Source organism: Xyrauchen texanus, chromosome 41, assembly GCF_025860055.1.
Source record: "Xyrauchen texanus isolate HMW12.3.18 chromosome 41, RBS_HiC_50CHRs, whole genome shotgun sequence".
Classification (NCBI taxonomy): Eukaryota; Metazoa; Chordata; class Actinopteri; order Cypriniformes; family Catostomidae; genus Xyrauchen; species Xyrauchen texanus.
In genome coordinates, this window is record NC_068316.1 from 20,093,628 (window position 1) to 20,113,045 (window position 19,418).

General features: G+C 37.4%; 1 protein-coding gene across 1 annotated transcript; it reads left to right on the forward strand.

Moving 5' to 3' along the window:
- The first annotated feature begins 3,249 nt into the window (after window positions 1–3,249).
- On the forward strand, window positions 3,250–18,753 carry LOC127633993 (retinol dehydrogenase 10-A). The gene is made up of 6 exons (XM_052113373.1): window positions 3,250–4,099; window positions 4,924–5,159; window positions 13,912–14,010; window positions 16,173–16,318; window positions 16,670–16,801; window positions 17,271–18,753. Exons 1-6 carry the CDS (start codon window positions 3,811–3,813, stop codon window positions 17,392–17,394), a joined length of 1,026 nt encoding a protein of 341 aa, XP_051969333.1. The 5' UTR covers window positions 3,250–3,810; the 3' UTR covers window positions 17,395–18,753.
- Window positions 18,754–19,418: the final 665 nt, after the last annotated feature.

Consider the following 19,418-nt stretch of genomic DNA (forward strand, 5'->3'; position numbering starts at 1 on the left):
CGAACAAAAGAAAGTGAAGTGACAGGTGAGGGGCACACTGTAACAAGACCATATAACAGCTTAAAATCCCCTTCTAACAACTGTATCTGATCTAATTAAAAAGCCTAGAAGATAGACTACCTACATTTTCATGTCAATAAAAAACATTTATTAACTTTTTCATATAATACAGCAATAATTTTGACACTTGACAATAAATACACAACAAAGCCACAACATTGAAAGAAATAATGCATGGATTGATAACAAAACACACGGGCATGCATGCACATTGAGGGAATTATGTAAATTACATATCTGACTGCATGGAATTGCATATATCTCATAATATTGACTCGGCATCTCATAATTATTACTTTTTAATCTCAGCATAATTACGTTTTCCCTAATAATTATGAATTTTTAATATCACAATTATGACTTATATCCACTGATCTGGCGGATGTAAAAAATTAAATTAGGCCTACATTTAAAAAAAAATAAGAAAGTGAAGTCCCGCCTTACAGGTAAATGAGCCAATCATCTTTTAGATACATACATCGCCTGTCAGTCAACTTGAGAATGTACACACTAGCTCAGACATGGGCAATTTACAGCCCGTGGGATGGATCAGTCCCTCCACATGGTTTAATGTGGCCTGCGGCTCATTTATCGTAAAAGCGTTTAAATTAAAAGGGAAGTCAAAGGGAAGTAGATATGGTAAAATAATGTATAATCTCCGACTTTATTCAGTTTTTTTAATGGCTGATAGAAAAGTAGCCTATCTATCTTTGTAGAGCAATATAATACTTTAGGCAATTGCAGAATAGTCTCACTAGTCACAGATACACTTCAGAAAATTGAGTACACAACTATTTCGGGACTTAAAAGTTACAAAAAACTAGGCCTAATCAATGCAGAAGTCCGATGTGGCCCCTTTACCAAAATAGTTGCCCACCCCTGCACTAGCTGAACCAGACATTTATTTATTTATTTATTTTGCGCGTTCTGAGCTAAAGAAGCATAATTTATAATGCAATTGTTGTTAGATTTAACTGCAATTTTGAAACATGTTTTCTGATCGCAATCTTTAACAACCGTTTTGGAGATTTCGGTCTTTCGCAATTTAAGTAGCAAGAAGCTGTTTTCTGCCGCTTGTATCCATAAAAAAAACGAGGAGCTCTAAAATACCGGAAAATTGCTGCTTAGAAACGTTTCAAAGATGACCGTATAGTGGAGTAACTTGCCTTGAGACACACTTTGATACAAACAAAACCTGAACGCCAACTAAAATAAATGTGCAATTACAATTGTAGGCCACAAGATGGCGAGATTGTAAAGCTACTTTATAATAGCATTTCAATTATTCTAGGAGCACAGATTTCCTCTAGGTCCAGGTTCATTCATTAAGAAGTCATTCATATTATACTGTATATGGTTTAATAGATCCATAATAACGAGCTACAGGTAACTTCAAAATGAGGAAAACTCTGAATCCCATTCATTTGAAATTAGAGCCTGTTATATGAGTGGTCTATGCTTATTTGTAATAATTTGAGAATTATAGATTGCTGCTAGTTGGGCTAATTTATAACAGTTATCATTGTGCGAGTTACATCTGAAAATATAATAGAGTGGTGCATACTGGACTACAATTAACACATCCATTAACACCAGACAGATACAGAGGCTTCCATTTACTGCAGTTTCTTAAAATCCCTCATAAAAATAAGACTACCGTTGAGACAAAGCTGCTTAAAGACCTCACTCTTATTTTATCCACTGGTTTTTATGGAATAATATGTTCATGATGGAGCACATGGGCTAAATCCTGTCTATAATGTGAACTGGTCGGCTGGGAGTTTCTATGTTCACAAGCAATCTGTTGAAAGAACAGGATAAATCATGCCACAGATTATAAATCCCTGCAATGATTTGTTTATGTAAAATGTCACCGGAGCCTTCGCATGGTTTTACCTTATATAAAACCTACTAGTAACACTGTTCAATGTAGCAGGCTGTCTCTGCCTGTGCTGAGCTTAAAGGGACAGTTCACCAATGAAAATGAAAATTAATTATTTATTCACCCTCATGCCATCCCAGATGTGTATGACTTTCTTCTTCAGAACACAAATTAAGATTTTTAGAAGAATATTTCAGCTCTGTAGGACCACACAATGCAAAATGGTGATCAGACATTTGTAGCTCCACAAAGGAAACATAAAAGTAATCCATATGACTCCAGTATCTTCAGAAGAGATATAATAGATGTGGGTGAGAAACAGATCAAAACTCAAGTCCTTTTCCCCCCTAAAGCTCCACTTTCACTTTCATATGTAAACAGGCAGGCACATGTGGCTTTCATATATAAAGATTTAGAGATTTAGGGTAAATAAATCTCATTCTGTTTCTTACACACAATTAGCATATCTCTTCTAAATATCAATTATCATATCTCTTCTGAATATATGGATTTATCCACTGGAGTTTATGGATTACTTTTATATTTCCTTTATGTGATTTTTGGAGCTACAAAGGTCTGATCACCATTTACTTGCATTGTGAGGACCTACAGAGCTGAGATATTCTTCTAATAATCTTTGTTTGTGTTCAGCAGAAGAAAGTCAAACATTTGGGATGGCAAAAGGGTGAGTAAATTATGAGAACATTTAAATTTTTTATCTTTAATTTTAATCAGTTTGCTCAAAAATGAAAATTCTGTCATCATTTACTCACACTCATGTTGCTACAAACCCATATTACTTATTTGTTGACTGTACTAAAAGAGTATCGTATAACAGCCGTAGTGTGCATGCGTCAAACGCATTCCTATTTGATCACGGGAAAGGCAATTCTGTTAACCAGGCGCAATCCGATCCAGAAGGCAGAAAAATTCAAATTATATTCAGTCACCATTCACTTTCATACAGTCTGGAAACAGTGTGCACTGAATAAAAGTGAATGGTGACTGAGGCTGTCACTGCCTAACATTCTGACATATGGTGTTGGAACCACAACATTTGGGGGACAACATTATAACATAATTTATTTCCTTTCAACACATAAACCCGTTATTACTCAGAGCAACATCCATTTATTTGGTGATTGAACGTTGAAAATGTTATTTATTAGTTGGGCAATGCCATGATACATCACATTCTGTTTTCCAAAACCTCCTGAGTAGATGTAAATTTCATTCAGGCAGTTGAGCCAATCTCCCTGTGGGGTCCTGTGGAGAGGGGCTGGTTTAAATAGAGCGCCAGCAGCAGCACCGTTCTTATGAGATCAGTCAGGAATCTGTCTGTCACTCCTCTTCTCTTCATAGAGCGGCAACGCACTGGCAGCTATCGCGCGCATCCGTGCCGGGAAAGACTGCGTTGATACGAGCTTTCGCTCTTTATATTTATCGCATTTAGAGACGTGTGCATTTTATCTAGTAATTCTCGTTGTTGTCATTTAAGTATATTTGTCGCGTTAAATAATAAAAAAAAAATTGCTAAAGTGCAAACCACACCTGTTTATATCGGTCTTCAAGGTGTGCTTTTATTTGTGATGCTCATATTCTGATAGTTTAATGCGCTATTTGGTCAACTGGTGTATAGTGTTTATATGTATATTAATAGTCCTATGAAAGTTGGGGTTAATTGGAGGCTCACCTCATAACTTTCTCATATAGGCGGGTAGTTTAAGAATAATTAAAATTTTAATGTCAGTAGCAGAATAGGAAAAACTCAGGTTTTTTAGTCATTCAGGTGTAACTTGACCTTTTAATAAATTGGTTTTAATTTAAAGACAACTTTTACATTTGCGACGTAAAGACACTCATTAGACATGGTGATTAACATTGTCGTGGAGTTTTTCTTGGTCATGTTGAAAGTTTTCTGGGCCATCGTGATGGCCGGACTCAAGTGGCTCATACGGCCGAAAGAGAAGAGCGTAGTGGGACAGGTGTGCGTGATCACCGGGGCGGGCGGCGGACTCGGGCGGCTCTTTGCGAAGGAGTTCGCCCGGCGCCGGGCTACACTGGTGCTGTGGGACATCAACAGCCAGAGCAACGAGGAGACAGCGGAGATGGTGCGACAGATCTACAGAGAGGAAGACACACCGATGTCAAAAGAGGGTAAATGAGATGATTTGACAGTTATTATTTGTGTATGTGAATCGACATGTTAATACAGTTAATTTTTATATTAGCCTAGGCCTATATTGTAAAATAGATTCTTATAGAATGGATACAGTTCTAAATATTCTCATAGATGTCATGCTATCTAAATGAGCAGGATAATTCTTGGAGATTTTATATTCTATAGGGATATAGATCCCCATCTAAAATATAGGTAGCCTTTGCATATTTCATCGGTTTGTCTTGTTTTGTGTCTGATCCCATATTTAGTTGCCTACATTAGACATGTTAAAGTATATGTTGATGATTTTAAATATAAAATAATAAATAATATAGAAATAAATATAATATAATAATAATAAAATATAAATAGACAGCATTTAAGGCATAATTCATTTGATTACCATAAAAAATCATTTCGACTCGTCCTTTTATTTTTTAAAGTCAAAAAAAGTTTTCTTTTTTTTTTTGGTTTAAAGGCAGAAATGTGAAGCTTATACTTTTGTAAAAGCACTTGCATTAATTATGTAAAACAATTATGTAATATTTGAGCTGTAAAGTTATTGAAATCATTGTTTTTGCAGCAATTTCCTTCATTTTCCTTCTTATAAATTCACAGTAATTTAAAACTCATAAATTTAAATAATTCAATCTCACCAAAAAGTCTCCTTGTAGTCTACTTGTTGATAATGGCTGTTTTTACTTAAATACATAAGCTTTAAAGCAAAATCTTAACACTGAATAGAAATCATATGATCAAATGAAGAACAGTAAAGCTTTTAATACTCAAATGTTGATTAACTCCGTTTTATTTTCCATAGGAACTGTTAGCGGAGTGGAAGAGGTCCCTCCTTTTCAGCCACAGGTGTACACATATGTGCTTGATGTAGGCAAGAGGGAGAGTGTGTACTCCACAGCGGAGAAAGTGCGAAGGGAAGTCGGTGAAGTGAACTTGTTGATCAACAATGCTGGTGTTGTGTCCGGCCACCATCTGCTTGAGTGCCCTGATGAGCTGATCGAGCGAACGATGGTGGTGAACTGCCATGCACACTTCTGGGTGAGTTTTTATTTAACTTCACCCACTTTTGTCACTTCTTATCTACATATGGTTCTAATTGTGTAACTAGTCATTGTGCATGATTTGGGAAGGCTACAGCTGTTTTAAGTTTGAAACGGAATCTCCTCTTTTAAGTGATTATGCTGTATCACATGATGCCACTGTCAGGGCACCCATTGATTCAGCAAGTAGTCATTTCTCTAATCTGGTATTTGCACTTGAGCCAGACTAGGAAGAAAAGCTCTTTTTTTTTGCTCCATGAATGTTAGTGATCCAAATTGAAAGTTAGGTTAGCTTGAAGTTAATAATAAGTTTAATGGGAAATGAAATAATTTGCACACTACATGGCTTCGTCCACATGAAAACAAGCAAGAAATCCTGTTTATTCTTTTGTAATCAATTAGATAACACACTTTGAAGCCCCATTGGCCATTCAGACTGGTGTTTTAAAGTGCAAACAAATGTGTTGTGTCTCCCATTCAAGATGGGCCATTTCACTTGGAACATTCCTTATTGATTAAGTGTTGCATATTCATTAAAGCACCATTAGCACTCCTGTCTGTCTCTCTCTCTGTCTGCATTACCCATTTGTTTTCAATAGATTGTTTGTGGTAGCCAAAATAATATTTATGGCCAAGTCTGGATGTTCTACTGATGTAGATAGACATCCACAAGCAATGAGATTATGAGAAATACCCATTTTGAGACAGAATATCAATGCACTTAACTGATCTAGGTTCAGCAACCCCACTGACTTTATCAGTTTCAGTCCCTGTGAGTTATGACATCAAAACTGATCTTAAAACAGTACTTCCACTTCGAGAAACTTTTTAAACATGGCCCCTGCTGTTTCAACATGGCCCTCTCCAAAGCTCCCTGATCTCTGGATATAAACAAGCTCTGAGCGAGACAAGTCCAGCAGGGGGTTTTGGTAAAATCAACAGGAACAATCTGCTCTGCCCTGGTTTGTTAATTTAAAGCCCATTGAAGAGCACATCCTGCTTGGGGAAGTACCATTTGGACGAGTCCATTCTCACTTGGCCTAACTAATTAACCTCTTGCCAGTAAATGCATAAAATCCCTGAATGTCTGTAGTTTGCATTGTCTTACTGAGACCACCTTGTGGGGTGGGTAGAGTGGGGCAGTTTGTTTTGAATCATGCATCCTATTTTTTTAGGATTAAAAGAAAATAATTATGTATGTGTCTCTAGGGGCATCTTAATTATTTGTTTATTAGCAAGACAGAATGGTTCATGATTTGGAGAAAGGATAGTTGACATGGCACACAGCCTGGGAAGTAAAAGAGTTGATCTCACTTGCAGTTAATCAGGAGAGTATTGATGGGCCTTTTAGTTTCACTAAATGCTTTTTTTGATGGCTTTGGGGTGTTAAGATATCACTTTGTGGTGAAAGACTGGGACACGATCCCACACTTTCTTTTAAAAAGGAAGGCATTTTTTCCATTGGCAAACATGCGAATGAGCACATCCTAATACTGGATGTCCTTTTAATGAAGCATGAAAATGCTTGGACACAAACGGAGCAGAAGTGTAACATAATGTTCTTTTGCTATCTATTTATTTATTTAATAATTTTTTTGTACTTGGAAGTTATTCAATTTAAGCTGTGATGCTTGACGTAGCTTGTTAGTGGTGGAGTTGGGATTCTCATTAAGGTTTTTCTTGTGTTTTCTTAAGCTTTATGCAGCACATGCTTTCTTGTGGGGGTTTAAGATGAAAGCAAGGCTTAATGATTAAGGACAGGCAGGGAATAGCGAGTCAAGGATGTGGTCATTAAATCCACAAGCCAGCTGAATAGAAATGCACCAACATTGCTTTTCCTCTTTTTCTCTTAGTCAAACATGTTATCTTAATTGGTCACTGCTGCTTGCAAGTGGTGTGAAACACTGCACAACTTATTTTGGGGATTTTTTTCTTTTCTCTTCAGTACCTTTTTTTGAGTTGCCGTTCTTTTGTACATAAGGATGTTATAAGCACTGTATGCATTCTTAATATGGTGCTCATTCATGTTTTGATAAATTAAACTAAAGCTGTTTTTGGAGCCTGGTTGGTCACCTTACTTTAAGAAGTTAAAGTGATTGTTCACCCAAAAATGAAGATTCGGTCATCATTTATGACCATGTTCAGGACTAACAACCTCAGTCACCATGCATTGTATGGAAAAGATGCATGGACGGTTAAGGGTGACTAAGGCTAACATACTACCCAATAGGTCTGCAAGATAAATTGCATTTATCGAAATATTACGATATGCATATCGCAAAGGCTTGCGATAACGGAATGATTTTAATACTTTAAAAAGTCACTTTTATGGTGACACAGATTGCAGAGAATAGACTGGGCGTGCAGATGTCGCTTAATGTGTGTGCGTGATAAGACGCCGATCCTGTGAGTGCTCAGGGCTCGAGCACCCATGGAAAAGCACAAGGTTTTCCCCATTTTCAGATTGGGTGATTACAAGGGAGATGACACACATTTCACTTAGATGTACTGTACTTTTTTTACATACCCTCTGATGTTCTTTCATGCTTTTTTCATGCTATATGTCGGAGAGTGAGAGTTTTGTGCCCTGCTCCATTTAAATAAACAGCTAACGCGAGCTGTTGCACACAGCATTAAAGAGCATCAAAACAACATTTATTTTTTAATTTTGTGATTACAAATTGAGAATTTGAAAGCTGAGACTAAAATAGTGTTTCAATTTCAAATATACAAATTGCTTGCTTATAGTTGTCTCTGCATATTATGCTGGGTTAGGAGAAAGTAGTTTTAAAATTAAAAGATTGCACACTTCAACTTTAAGCCGTCCAATGTGAGCTGTATTTCATTTCCCATGCTGGACAAAAAAGATGAAAAAAAAAACCTAAGAGCTGTTTCATGTTTTCTGGGCTGTTGCTTTAATGCATTTCAGATATTTGTTTTACCCATTAGCTGTATGGGCATGTATCCAATTTTTGAGGCCACTGCCTTTCAGACCCCCTTTTTTATGTAAAAAAAAAAAATTTCTGGCCATGTTGAAGTTTTTTAAGCCTGGCTTTATAACTGCTCCATGTCATCCTCTTAAATGGTCTCAAACATGACCTGGCAACCAGTTCAGCGCCTTCATTTCAACGGTCTGCAGTGTTTCAAAACTCTGGAGGCGGGAAGGGCAAAGTCCAGATGGACATCATCTTTATTTTGTTGGATTGCATGGTGGGAATGTAACAAAGCTGGAGGAGCCGACAGGAAGTAAGGCCATTATCTCAGAGTGGTTCTCTTCCTGGCTGTCTGTGCTCAGCTGAAACCCTCTGCTTTTTGTTTGCTAACAGCTGGGTTTGAGTCTCGGTACCAGTGGGATCTCTGCTGCTCCCATTCATCCTGCTGGTCAGGCCGGGAGACAGTGGCCCTGCATCCTAAAGGCTGGGAGACCAACTAAAACCATCTTAAACCAGCTAAGACCAGAAAGCTTAGGCTGGTTTATGTTTATTTCAGCAGGGCAGACTAACTTAAGAATAGTTGGTAAACGTGGCATTGAGGAAAACTGGTTGGTACTTGGCAAACCAAATGTTTTAAGTGATCAAATGAACAATATTAGCACGTAGTCAGATTTGAAGATCTCTCTCTCTTGATGTTGACCCCAAAATAGGTGATATGCAAGCAGTGCATTCCAGAACTCTGTGCAGTGGTCTCAGTGAAAGCCTCCTAGTTGCTAAGTAATAGTGGCTGAAGCGAAGGACTCTGGGCTGTCCCTAGAGAAAAGCATCAAGGGAAAGGGAGTCTTGTACACAAGCTTGCTGGTAATGGGGAGCTGCTGCCTGACCCACTTATGCGACAATTGCTTTCTTGTCTGGGGATCAGCTTGACAAGATGCCAAGTGACAGGAGCCAAGTTCTCCAGCCTGCATTCCTGCTTGACCAGGAGAAAGGGAGCAGCCAAGCAGAAGGGTCTTACTTGAGTAGTTTTAGATGGTCTTACTCCAGGCCAATGCACCTGTACCAGATATTTGATTTGGAGCTGGTTCTATTTGCAGTGTTCCGGGCTAGTGAGATACACTGATGGTTTTTTGTTTTTGGCTAATTTGAATATGGCCATTAAGCAGAATCAGTGTCAATTTGGTTGTGGTTTTTAATTATGTTTAACAAGGATTTTGACACAAAACTACCCTTAATCCCTATTGAAAAGACCCGCATTGCTGGTCACTGTGGGATGCTTGGGTGCTGGTGTCCCAATCAGGTTTCTTGACAAGCTTAACATGCAAGTCTCCCTTAGACAACCAGCCTTAGCATGGTCGTTTTTTTTTTTTTTTTTTGCAGGTGAATCCCATAGCTCGACCAGCACCAAACCAGCATCAGATGTATGAAGTGTATGTAATGTTGAGGACATACCCATATACCTAGCATGCAAACACTATCCTTCTTCCCACTTTAATGAGACATTGGCAACATTGGAACAGCATATCAATTAGACCCTCAATTAGCACTCACTTCAGTTTTCTTTGTTGGGCTTCAAAGTCCGAGGGCTGTTCTTCAATCTGGCCAATGTCTCTGCTACATTTCTCAGAGCCAGTCCATGTTCTTCTAATTACTGGCCATCTGGGCTTTTCTGTACAACAATATTTGTGCATATCCCTATTGGTCAGACATGAGCACTAATCCAGGCTGACACTGCAGCTGTGAAGAGCTTTGTGAGGAGCAATGCACTTGAGTTTGTATCAATTAGAGAGCACAACAGGCATAGAACCACTGCAAGGGCCAAGTAAGCTCTCTGCTGTTGGAAGTTAATTTAGCGTAAACTCAGGCGCTGAGAAGCAATTACGGAAGCTATGAATTAAGAGATGAACTTCTGTTCGGTTTCACACATTTTGTGTCTGAGAGGTCAGTAAGGCCATGCCTACATCAGAGGTGGCCCCCTGTCATAGCCTCATTCCATAGTGGATTGGGATTTTTACAAATACTCATAGCCATTTCTCCTCATTTGTGTAAGTTCAGAGGTCAGGAGGTGATGGTAGCTTAATTATCAAGCCTAATTTTCTTGGGCTGGTAACATTGGATTAATCTCCTTGACCATTTAAACCTAATGAGACCATTTAAACCTAATGAGGTTGTAATGTGTCCAGTTTGAGAGGTAGGGTCAATGCATAAACTAGAGAGTACAGATAGACCAAATATCAGTTTGACCAATATTTTGTATTGATATTTACACTTTTCTTCTTGATTAGTTATTGGTTCTTTAATATCAGGTCTACCAATATATTGCACCATATGGTGTGTCTCTAAAGAATAGTACCCAAGAATGCCATTACACCACTGTGCATTCAACAGGAATCAACGGTGTTCACTGGAAAGGTAACTTTTTTATTTGAATGTATTGTCTACTTCCTCCAATGAGTTGTTGTTCCACTCTGGATAAAAATCGTATGCTAATATAGATTGAAAGGACTTAATTACTCGTAATTAAATGTATTCCCATGTTTATGTATACTGTACATCTATCTTTCTCTACATTTGAGGCCAAAAACTTCACGGAAGTATACAAAAGCAGACCCAATTGCTTGGCCAGCACACGGTCCGGTTAAACATGCTTAACATGCATTCATGCATTACTTTGGATGTAACAAACCTCAGTATTCAATGCGGCCATAGAGTTCCCTTCAAAAGTTTTGCCATTAAACTGGATGTGTTATTCTGGTTAATTGCTATAAATATATTCAATAATGTACTTGCTCAGCAGTATTCTCTTTAAACTGTTGCACCACCATTACAGTAGACAGTTCACAATAATGTACTCTATAGCACCCTAGGAACTATAGGAATTGTGCTCAAACACATTTTGGAATGAAACAAATCGAGCTTGTGTAGCTAGAAGCATATGCTTTCATGTACTTCAGTTACAGTTGGCCACTTGAATGGCTTCAAGTTCTGTGGTGTTACACGAGTGGCTTAAAAACTATTTTCCCACAGGATGCAAGAGCAGACCTTTGATTGCCTGAATCGTGACTTTCTGACTTATTTGTACTCTAATGTTCTATTATGGCCAAGAGGAACGCAATAGTCTAAGCAGTTTCATTGGCAACAACTCGTAGTCTAAACTCCCCAAATCAAATTTCAGCACTGTAGATTGCAGTGTTTGGAAGATGTTGGCATATGTGCACTACGGGACAGATCTACACTAATGCTTCATTCGCACGCATACTTACTACCAGTTTGGCATGCAAGGCACGAGTCCAGATTTAAACAAGCCCAAGTCTGCTCCCCAGAAAGAGCCCCCCCAAAGATGAATATTAAGAGCAATTTTATGCTCAGTGCACTGGAAAAACACAGTTTACTCTTAACATCAGGGATTAAAAAAGCACATATGGATATTAACTCTACCATGTTGGCCGCAACTCACTCAATCACATGACCTGGTTCATAGAGGTGAAGTCAGCAGAAATAAATTTGAGAGATTCCAGTGCCACAGCCAGATTTGCAGATATTCCAAAAAACATGTCAAGGTGTTAAGAGGTGTGAACATGCATTTCTGCTTATTGCTGGTACCATTCTCAACCATAGTCAAGGTCAGTTTCCATTTGACTTGTTTATAAATGGTGATATCATTGAAGGCCTCTGGAATTCATTCTGTTGTTCTTGGCTCTTAAAAGTGTTGTACTCCTTTTCATTGCATGTTTCATGTTCCATTGAGAATTGACTATAAAGCCACAGGCAGTTCTGCAGGCTTGTACGGCAGGTCTTCTGTAAGAAAGCTGTAAATGGATGACGCCGGTCATGTTTTTCATCATTGTGTCCTTCCCCTGGGTCTGAAGAGAATGTAAGATGAGGCATGCTTGGTTTAAAAGAAAAAAAATGTATTCACTCTCTGTCTTTTGTCCAGCGGGATCAGGGGAAAGTGGAAGATGAGCCTTATTCATGGCATGAAAGCAACGGTCAATCATGGCCAGGCAGGATGTCAAAAAACTGTCTAAGGAATCGTTTAACCAAAAATTAACATTCAGACATTTAAAAGGATAGTTCTACCAAAAATGAAAATTCTCTGATAATTTACTCATCCTCATGCCATCTGACATGTGAAAGACTTTCTTTCTTCTGCAAAACACTTTTGAAGATTTTTAGAATAAGATCCAGGCTCAATAATGATAGTGGATGGTGATTAGATATTTGTAGGTTCAAAAAGCACAGATAGTCAGCATAAGAGTAATCCACTCTATCTCCAACGGTGACATTAATGTCTTCTAAATCGAATTGGTCACTTTGTGTGTGAAAAAGAACGATATTTAAGCACTTTTTTAACTATTAAAGATCGAATCGATCACTTTGTGTGCGAAAAAAAGTGTGCGATCTTATTAAAGATCACTTCCTGTCAGGAGTTGGAGAATGGCTGAATTTACCCAAGTGCTTCCGTGACGTATGTGCGATGGCATGTAAATTGACATGTCAGACATGACAGACATGCAACCAATGAGTCAAAGGAACGTGCCAACATGCTTAAGTCACAGGAGCACTTCATACGTAAACGCCAGACTGGAAGTGAACTTTTATAATTAAAAAGTGCTTAAATATCGTTCTTTTTCACACACAAAGTGATCGATTCACTTTAGAAGACATTAATGTCTGTGCTTTTTGGACCTATACATATCTAATCACCATCCTCTCCCATTCTAAGGACCTACTGATCCAGGATCTTTTTCTACAAATCCTCAAAAGTGATTTGCAGAAGAAAGAAAGTCATACACATCTCAGATGGCATGAGGGTGAGTATCAGAGAATTATCCTTTTTGGGTTAACTATCCCTTTAATCATGTCCAAACCCATATGATTTTCTTTCAGAATATATAAATTAACTTTCATGGAAAAGAGCAGCTTGGACATTGAGATGCATATCTTTTGTGTTCCTCACTAGAGAGAAGGTCATATGGATTTGGAACAAAATGAGGGTGAGAAAATGATGACAGAATGGTTTATTTTTGGGTGAACAATCCCTTCATTATCAAAGTTAGTGAGGTGTCCAGTCATACACTGGAAACCTTCTGCACTACAATCCAAGCTCCTCTAGTTTTCTATTAGTTTTCAATACACTCAATAGTTCCAATGCTAATGCTTGATCCTGGTTCAAAAGGTGGTGTTTGTTTCCACGTCTTTGTTGACCTACAGCGGTGTTACAGAAGCTCAGAGTGTTGTTTTGGTCTTTGAGTTGTTTTGTGGTGACAGTGGTGAGTGAGTACGTTGCTCTGGCTTTGTGTTGCTGATACTGAGATGCCACTCTTGGGACCAACTCGTTGTGGGAAAAGAGGAAACCACAGACAAACCGCTTGTTTTGAACTGGCATTTTTCCGTCTAAAAGCTGTCTTTTCACCTTGTTATAAGCCATTTCAGGCTAATACAAAACCGCCACACAGACATAACAAAACCAGTGCAATACTTCATGCTTCCATTGAGTAGTTTCTGTTTTCCGTCCAAGTTAGATTTCTATGTCAGAAATAAAAACTTTCTAGAAACTAGTACTAACTAAACAAATTGAACTGTACATAAATTAATCTTTTAAGTACATGTGAAAGACTAGCTCCCAGTAAACGGCTTTAAAGACAGTAATGGAATTGTGTTTCTTAACTCCCACAGCAGGATGAGGGAGATGAGTGTTTAGACTTGGTGAATTATTAGTCGAGAGAAAGAAAAAAACGGGATCAAAGGGCTTTGGCACAGATGAACAGCATCAGCAAAATAACTGTCTGTCTTTCTTTTTTCCTCATCTCCTTTCAGACCACCAAGGCATTTCTTCCCAAGATGCTAGAGATGAACCATGGCCACATTGTGACAGTTGCCAGTTCGCTGGGCTTATTCAGCACAGCTGGTGTGGAGGTTAGTACATTTGCATCCATCACATAAATCTATTGGTAGACTGAAATAAAAAGACAGTGTGTTTGGAGACGCTCAGCATGTTGGCTCGGCGTGGCATGGAAATTCGCTGCAGCACGCCTAGATCTCCACGCCAATTAAGGAGCACACTAACACTTGAGAGACGCTGTCTTGGTTTTTCTTGGTGTTTACCTACTGAAAAGACATGTTTCCCATGGAGCACTTATGTTTATTCACAAATACAAAGACTAAACCTCTCCAACATACAGATGTAGATTTCTCAGTACACACTTCAATGCCATTTCAACTAATGGTAAACCAAAATGTCATTTTTTTTTAATGACCAATGCCAATATCTAGAGGGTGGCTAATTTTTTTATTTTATTGTTGTCTCTAGGAATCAAATCCATGACTTTGGAATCGCTAGCACAATTTTCTACAAGTTGAGCTACAGTTTTGCACAATATTTACTCCACTCAGTAAATAAAATGTTTTTTATCCATTGAAAAGTCTGTCAGAAGAGTTTGGAACTGTAGGGCCCTATGATTTCCATGTTGCAGAAAACACAGACGGAATCACGGAATCCAGTCATAAAAACTGAATTGACTATAAAATGCGTAATGTCTTGTAATTTGATATATTTGGTATAAAATTATTGTAAAAATGCACAATGAATCAAATTAAAATCATGATATGTCCTAGTGTTATGATTAAACCACAAAAGGCTTAGATTTACGTTAACAAAGACAATACATTCTGTATGAGCTGCGTGCTTCATCAGTAAGTGAATGTGAGAAGCTGCTTCTTATACACTAACTGCATCATTAATATCATGAGTGCTCTGTTTGTGGATTAATGACAAAGAATAGATTACTTTATTCACTGTGAAGCGCATATCATATCCAGGCTATATATTTATATAATTAAATCACATCATATCCATTTGCGGTTTAATAAGCACATTAGCCCATATAGCAAACTATTTGTTTGTAACTAATTGAAGGTTTTCCACAAAAAAAGCCAAAATAAAAGCTTAATTTAACGCATGAAACTGAAAAAATGTGACAGAGATATGTATTACTTTTATATAGTAAAATGTATTATTCAATGTAGTAGTAGTAGCAATAATGATAATAATATATCAATAATAATTACATTATATTTAAGCAATATCTCAAGCAAGAGTTTCATCACTGCTTTCATTAATAATGTGATGCTCTACTGTGCAGCACTGTATTTGATCAAATAATAATAATAATTTAATAAATAAAAAAATGTAAATGATTGGTATAGATGCTCTTCATTTAATAAACAAATTGCAATGGTATGTTGAAAATTAATTCAGTTTTCATTTGATTAAAATTATATGAATTTATTTTAATGATAATTAATCTAACCTGGAAATAAATGTTTTCTGAAAATAAAACGGAAAACACGAAATTGGTCAATGCTGATAACCTCAAATTGGCTAAAAAGATTTCAGATTTCTCATGCTGGCCATCAATAATTTCAACTCTATTAACACTTCTTAATTGATAAACTGGTCCCTTTTTTTCCACATAAAATCCCTGTTTTGTGCTTTTATAAAGAAAGGAACGACTTTTTAATTTGCTAAACCAGCCTGTGTATACAAGGCATCTAATTGTGTTGGGAGTGTAGTGCATGTACAATCCTTTCTTTTACTGCTGTCCAAACTGGTGTAATTTTCCCTTCAGTCTTTTGGGAAAACGTTACCTTTTTTTGTTTTGTTAGCTGTACGTACACTTCTATTTTACAAGCCCTCATCTGTAACTCGGTCTCACTTCAAAGGGTCCCAGAAGCAGTGTCTGACCTATTATGTTTCCTTGCAAGACTCTGAATGTGACTTTTTATTGCTTTGCATTAATGGAGTGACTCAAGCTGCTGTGAGCGCAGTCAAATCCCTTTTATTCCAGAGTGTTTATCTACATTCATCTGTGTTTGCCCACTCTAGTTCTGAAGATTATGTCTACAGTGAACCACATCAAAACCCTCCTACCTATACTCCATACACGGCAGAAGAATTCTAATGAAATTGTAGAGCTGCCGTACCATTACAGAAAGGAAAACTGCCTCGGGAAGCTTCATAATGTTCACCTGTTTTTGCAATTCAAAGCACACATGACTTTGTTACTTTGTGGTTTTAGGATTACTGCGCTAGCAAGTTCGGTGCCATTGGCTTCCACGAGTCGCTTAGTCACGAAATAAAGGCTTCGGAGAAGGATGGTATCCAGATGACACTGGTGTGTCCTTACCTGGTGGACACGGGCATGTTCAGAGGTTGTAGAATAAGGTAAGAAATGAACCGTCCAAATGTCACGATTGGGTTTCAAATGGCTACTAAAAGAGCAAAAGAGACAATGGGTATCTAGTTCAAGTAGACATTGCTTAACAACAGTCAGTGTAGCTTTGCTTGTGGCCTCACATGTCACTGTCAGGTTGGTTTCTCAAGCACACAATAGGGCTTCCACTTGAATAGAAGCTTTCCTTTCTATCAGGTGCATGCAGGATCTGTTTCCACTCAGTTATTACTTGCTCTGACTGGCTAAGCACTTGGGCTTAGAGAAGAAAACATAAATTATTTGAGTTGTCTTTGTTTAATGAAAGTCTCTTTATTTACCCCCCCCCTGTCTTTGGTGGGCAGGAAAGAGATCGAGCCCTTTCTACCTCCATTGAAGCCAGAGTTCTGTGTGAAACAGGCTATGAGGGCCATCCTGACGGACCAGCCCATGATCTGCACACCTCGCATTGTATACATGGTCAACTTTATGAAAAGGTGGGTGCTAATCCTAATTCTGGAAAAGAATGTAAAAGTCTACACCAGTGTTTCTCAGATTTTCTGACAGGGTAGGGCAAACAGCAGGTTGAGAAGATGCTAGCTAAATAAATATGCTTATCAACTTTTAAAAACACTTCCCATATATTTTATTTTATATGTCAAAGGCTGTGCGTCCAATCAAACTCTGGTATTTTGGCCCATCTTGGTAGAAAATTGGCAGGTTAAAGAAAATAGAACACAAACTAAACCTGGTTTGTGCCGATGACAAGGAGTTTTGTGCAGTGAATTATTAGATGAGTACATGAAACCACCGGAATTTGGTTTTGTATGGCAAACAATTTTGGTACTGTTGGGTCTCCACTTGTCCAAAGTAAAACCTGTGTCCTGAAGCAAAACCAGTTGAGAACAACTGGTCTACAGCTTGTTGCACCAATCTGAACTAATATTTGTTTTTCTTCTTTTACAGCATTTTGCCCTTCGAAGCGATTGTGTGCATGTACCGGTTCCTGGGGGCAGATAAGTGCATGTACCCCTTCCTGGCTCAGAGGAAGGAGGCAATGAACAACAACGAGGCCAAGGATGGGATCTAGAGGGTGCTGTTTCCAATTTCCACATGGGGCATATTTCTAACCCACAAGAGGATAAGACCACTGAGAGGGAAGACGGAAGAGAAAAAGACTGAGTTTAGACTGGTGCACTTGCATTCGGCAGATGCAAAGGTTTACCATATTGTTCCTCTGGAACAAAGAAAGCTGTGTACTACACTAAGATTTTTTATTTTTTTTAATGGTTTGTTTAAAGAAACCATCCATCTATATACTGTATCAATAGTTTTTAAATCATACATGAGATATTCAGTAATTAACTATTTACGTAATGTAGTCACCAGCATTATCTAGTGTCTTTGTGAAACTATACAGTATGTTACTGTACGAACAGTAAAATCTTGTCACTTTTTTGTTTTGTGTGTAGACATGCACTGTATTTACTTTACACTGCCAATATTATCAAAACCGTTCAATGTGGTGCTGCGCCAATCCAATCTCCAATCCAGTTGAAGGCAGCAATAGCAGATTATATATCTGAAAGGACCCATTGATAAACCATTATATGATGTTAATTTGAAGTCTAGCCATTCAAAAAGCTTCAAAATATGCCAAATTCAGCTGACACAAACAGTTGTTCACATTGTTTTTCTCTTTGTTTACTGAGTGTAAAACACTTTTTTTTTTGGTGGGGCATTTTGAAAAAGGAAAACCAAACCATCTAAATCAACCTTGTCCTGTTCAGCAATATCTACAGACAGATTTGTGGTATTCGTGTATATGAAAGCACAAAAGACTGTGAATCTTTGTCTGTATGGATTTCTTGAGTACTATGGTTAATAATATTTGACTAAACACTACATTTAGTTAAAGTTATCCATTTTGATTTATTCATTAACAACAACTTTTAGTTGTAAAACTGACAAATTACCCACATTTCTTTCTTAATTTGTTTTTTGAAGGGAATTCATCATGCAACATCTGAAAATGGTTTAGAAATGGGAACAACTCATGTAAATCACTAGTGAAACATCCATCACAATTGGAAAATTATGTATTTTTGATAGTGTCAGATGTGCTCTCAATGTACTCTCTCTTTGTCCTGTTAAAATGTTTATCCATTTTGTTGTTTGCAAACCTGGACCATTGAAATAGCTTTTCACAGAAAGATATTTGGATATTTTGAATGTTTAGGGGGGGGGAAGGACAAAACACAAGTTTAAAGTACATTCCAATTCACTCCCTGACTGTGATGAGCCTAAGATCTCTACCTCTTCATGTTTGCCATTTGTTAACAGTATGACATAAATACTCTTTTTGTAACTTTCCTGAAGATTGCTCTATAGAGGAACAATGTTGTTCCAATATCTAGTGTCTCTACCTAACTTAAATTAATAAAATTATTTAGATTATTGTGGTTTTCTTTGTTGGAGTTTATTGTCTTTATTTTAAGATAAAATAGGGCCATAATTCATACATGCAAAGCGCTAATGGGCTGGGTACACTTCTACCAGTTGATTTTGAAAAATTAAATACATTTATTGAAACATGAAAAAATAATATAATAATAAATATTTCTAAATTCAAATTGCACTTCAAACAAAATGAAAATATAATAATAAGTTGTTCAAAAATCATACCAAATCCAAATATTTTACTCTCTCCAACTTCTTCCAGTGACTTCAAAATCACGCTACATCAACAGGTGGGAAAATACCAATACAAATTCGATCATAAATACAGTTGTAAATATTACCTAATAAAAAAATAAACCATGACCTAAAGATAGTTTAACACAAACCCCATAAATATTAGTTTAATAAAACGGCTACAACAGTGATAGGCAGGGACATAATTTGAAGTTTCACTATATTTTCATTGTTTGGACATGAACTTTATTACACCTGCTGGTGGAATCTGCAAATGTAGGAACTGAGGAACTTTAGACTTTGAGCTGAAAACAGAAATGCTTTCGAAATGTCTTAGCGCAATGACCCATTTCTCAGGAAATTAACAAATAGTGATTTGTGGCACATCATTTACGTACAATACACCCACAGTTTGCATGC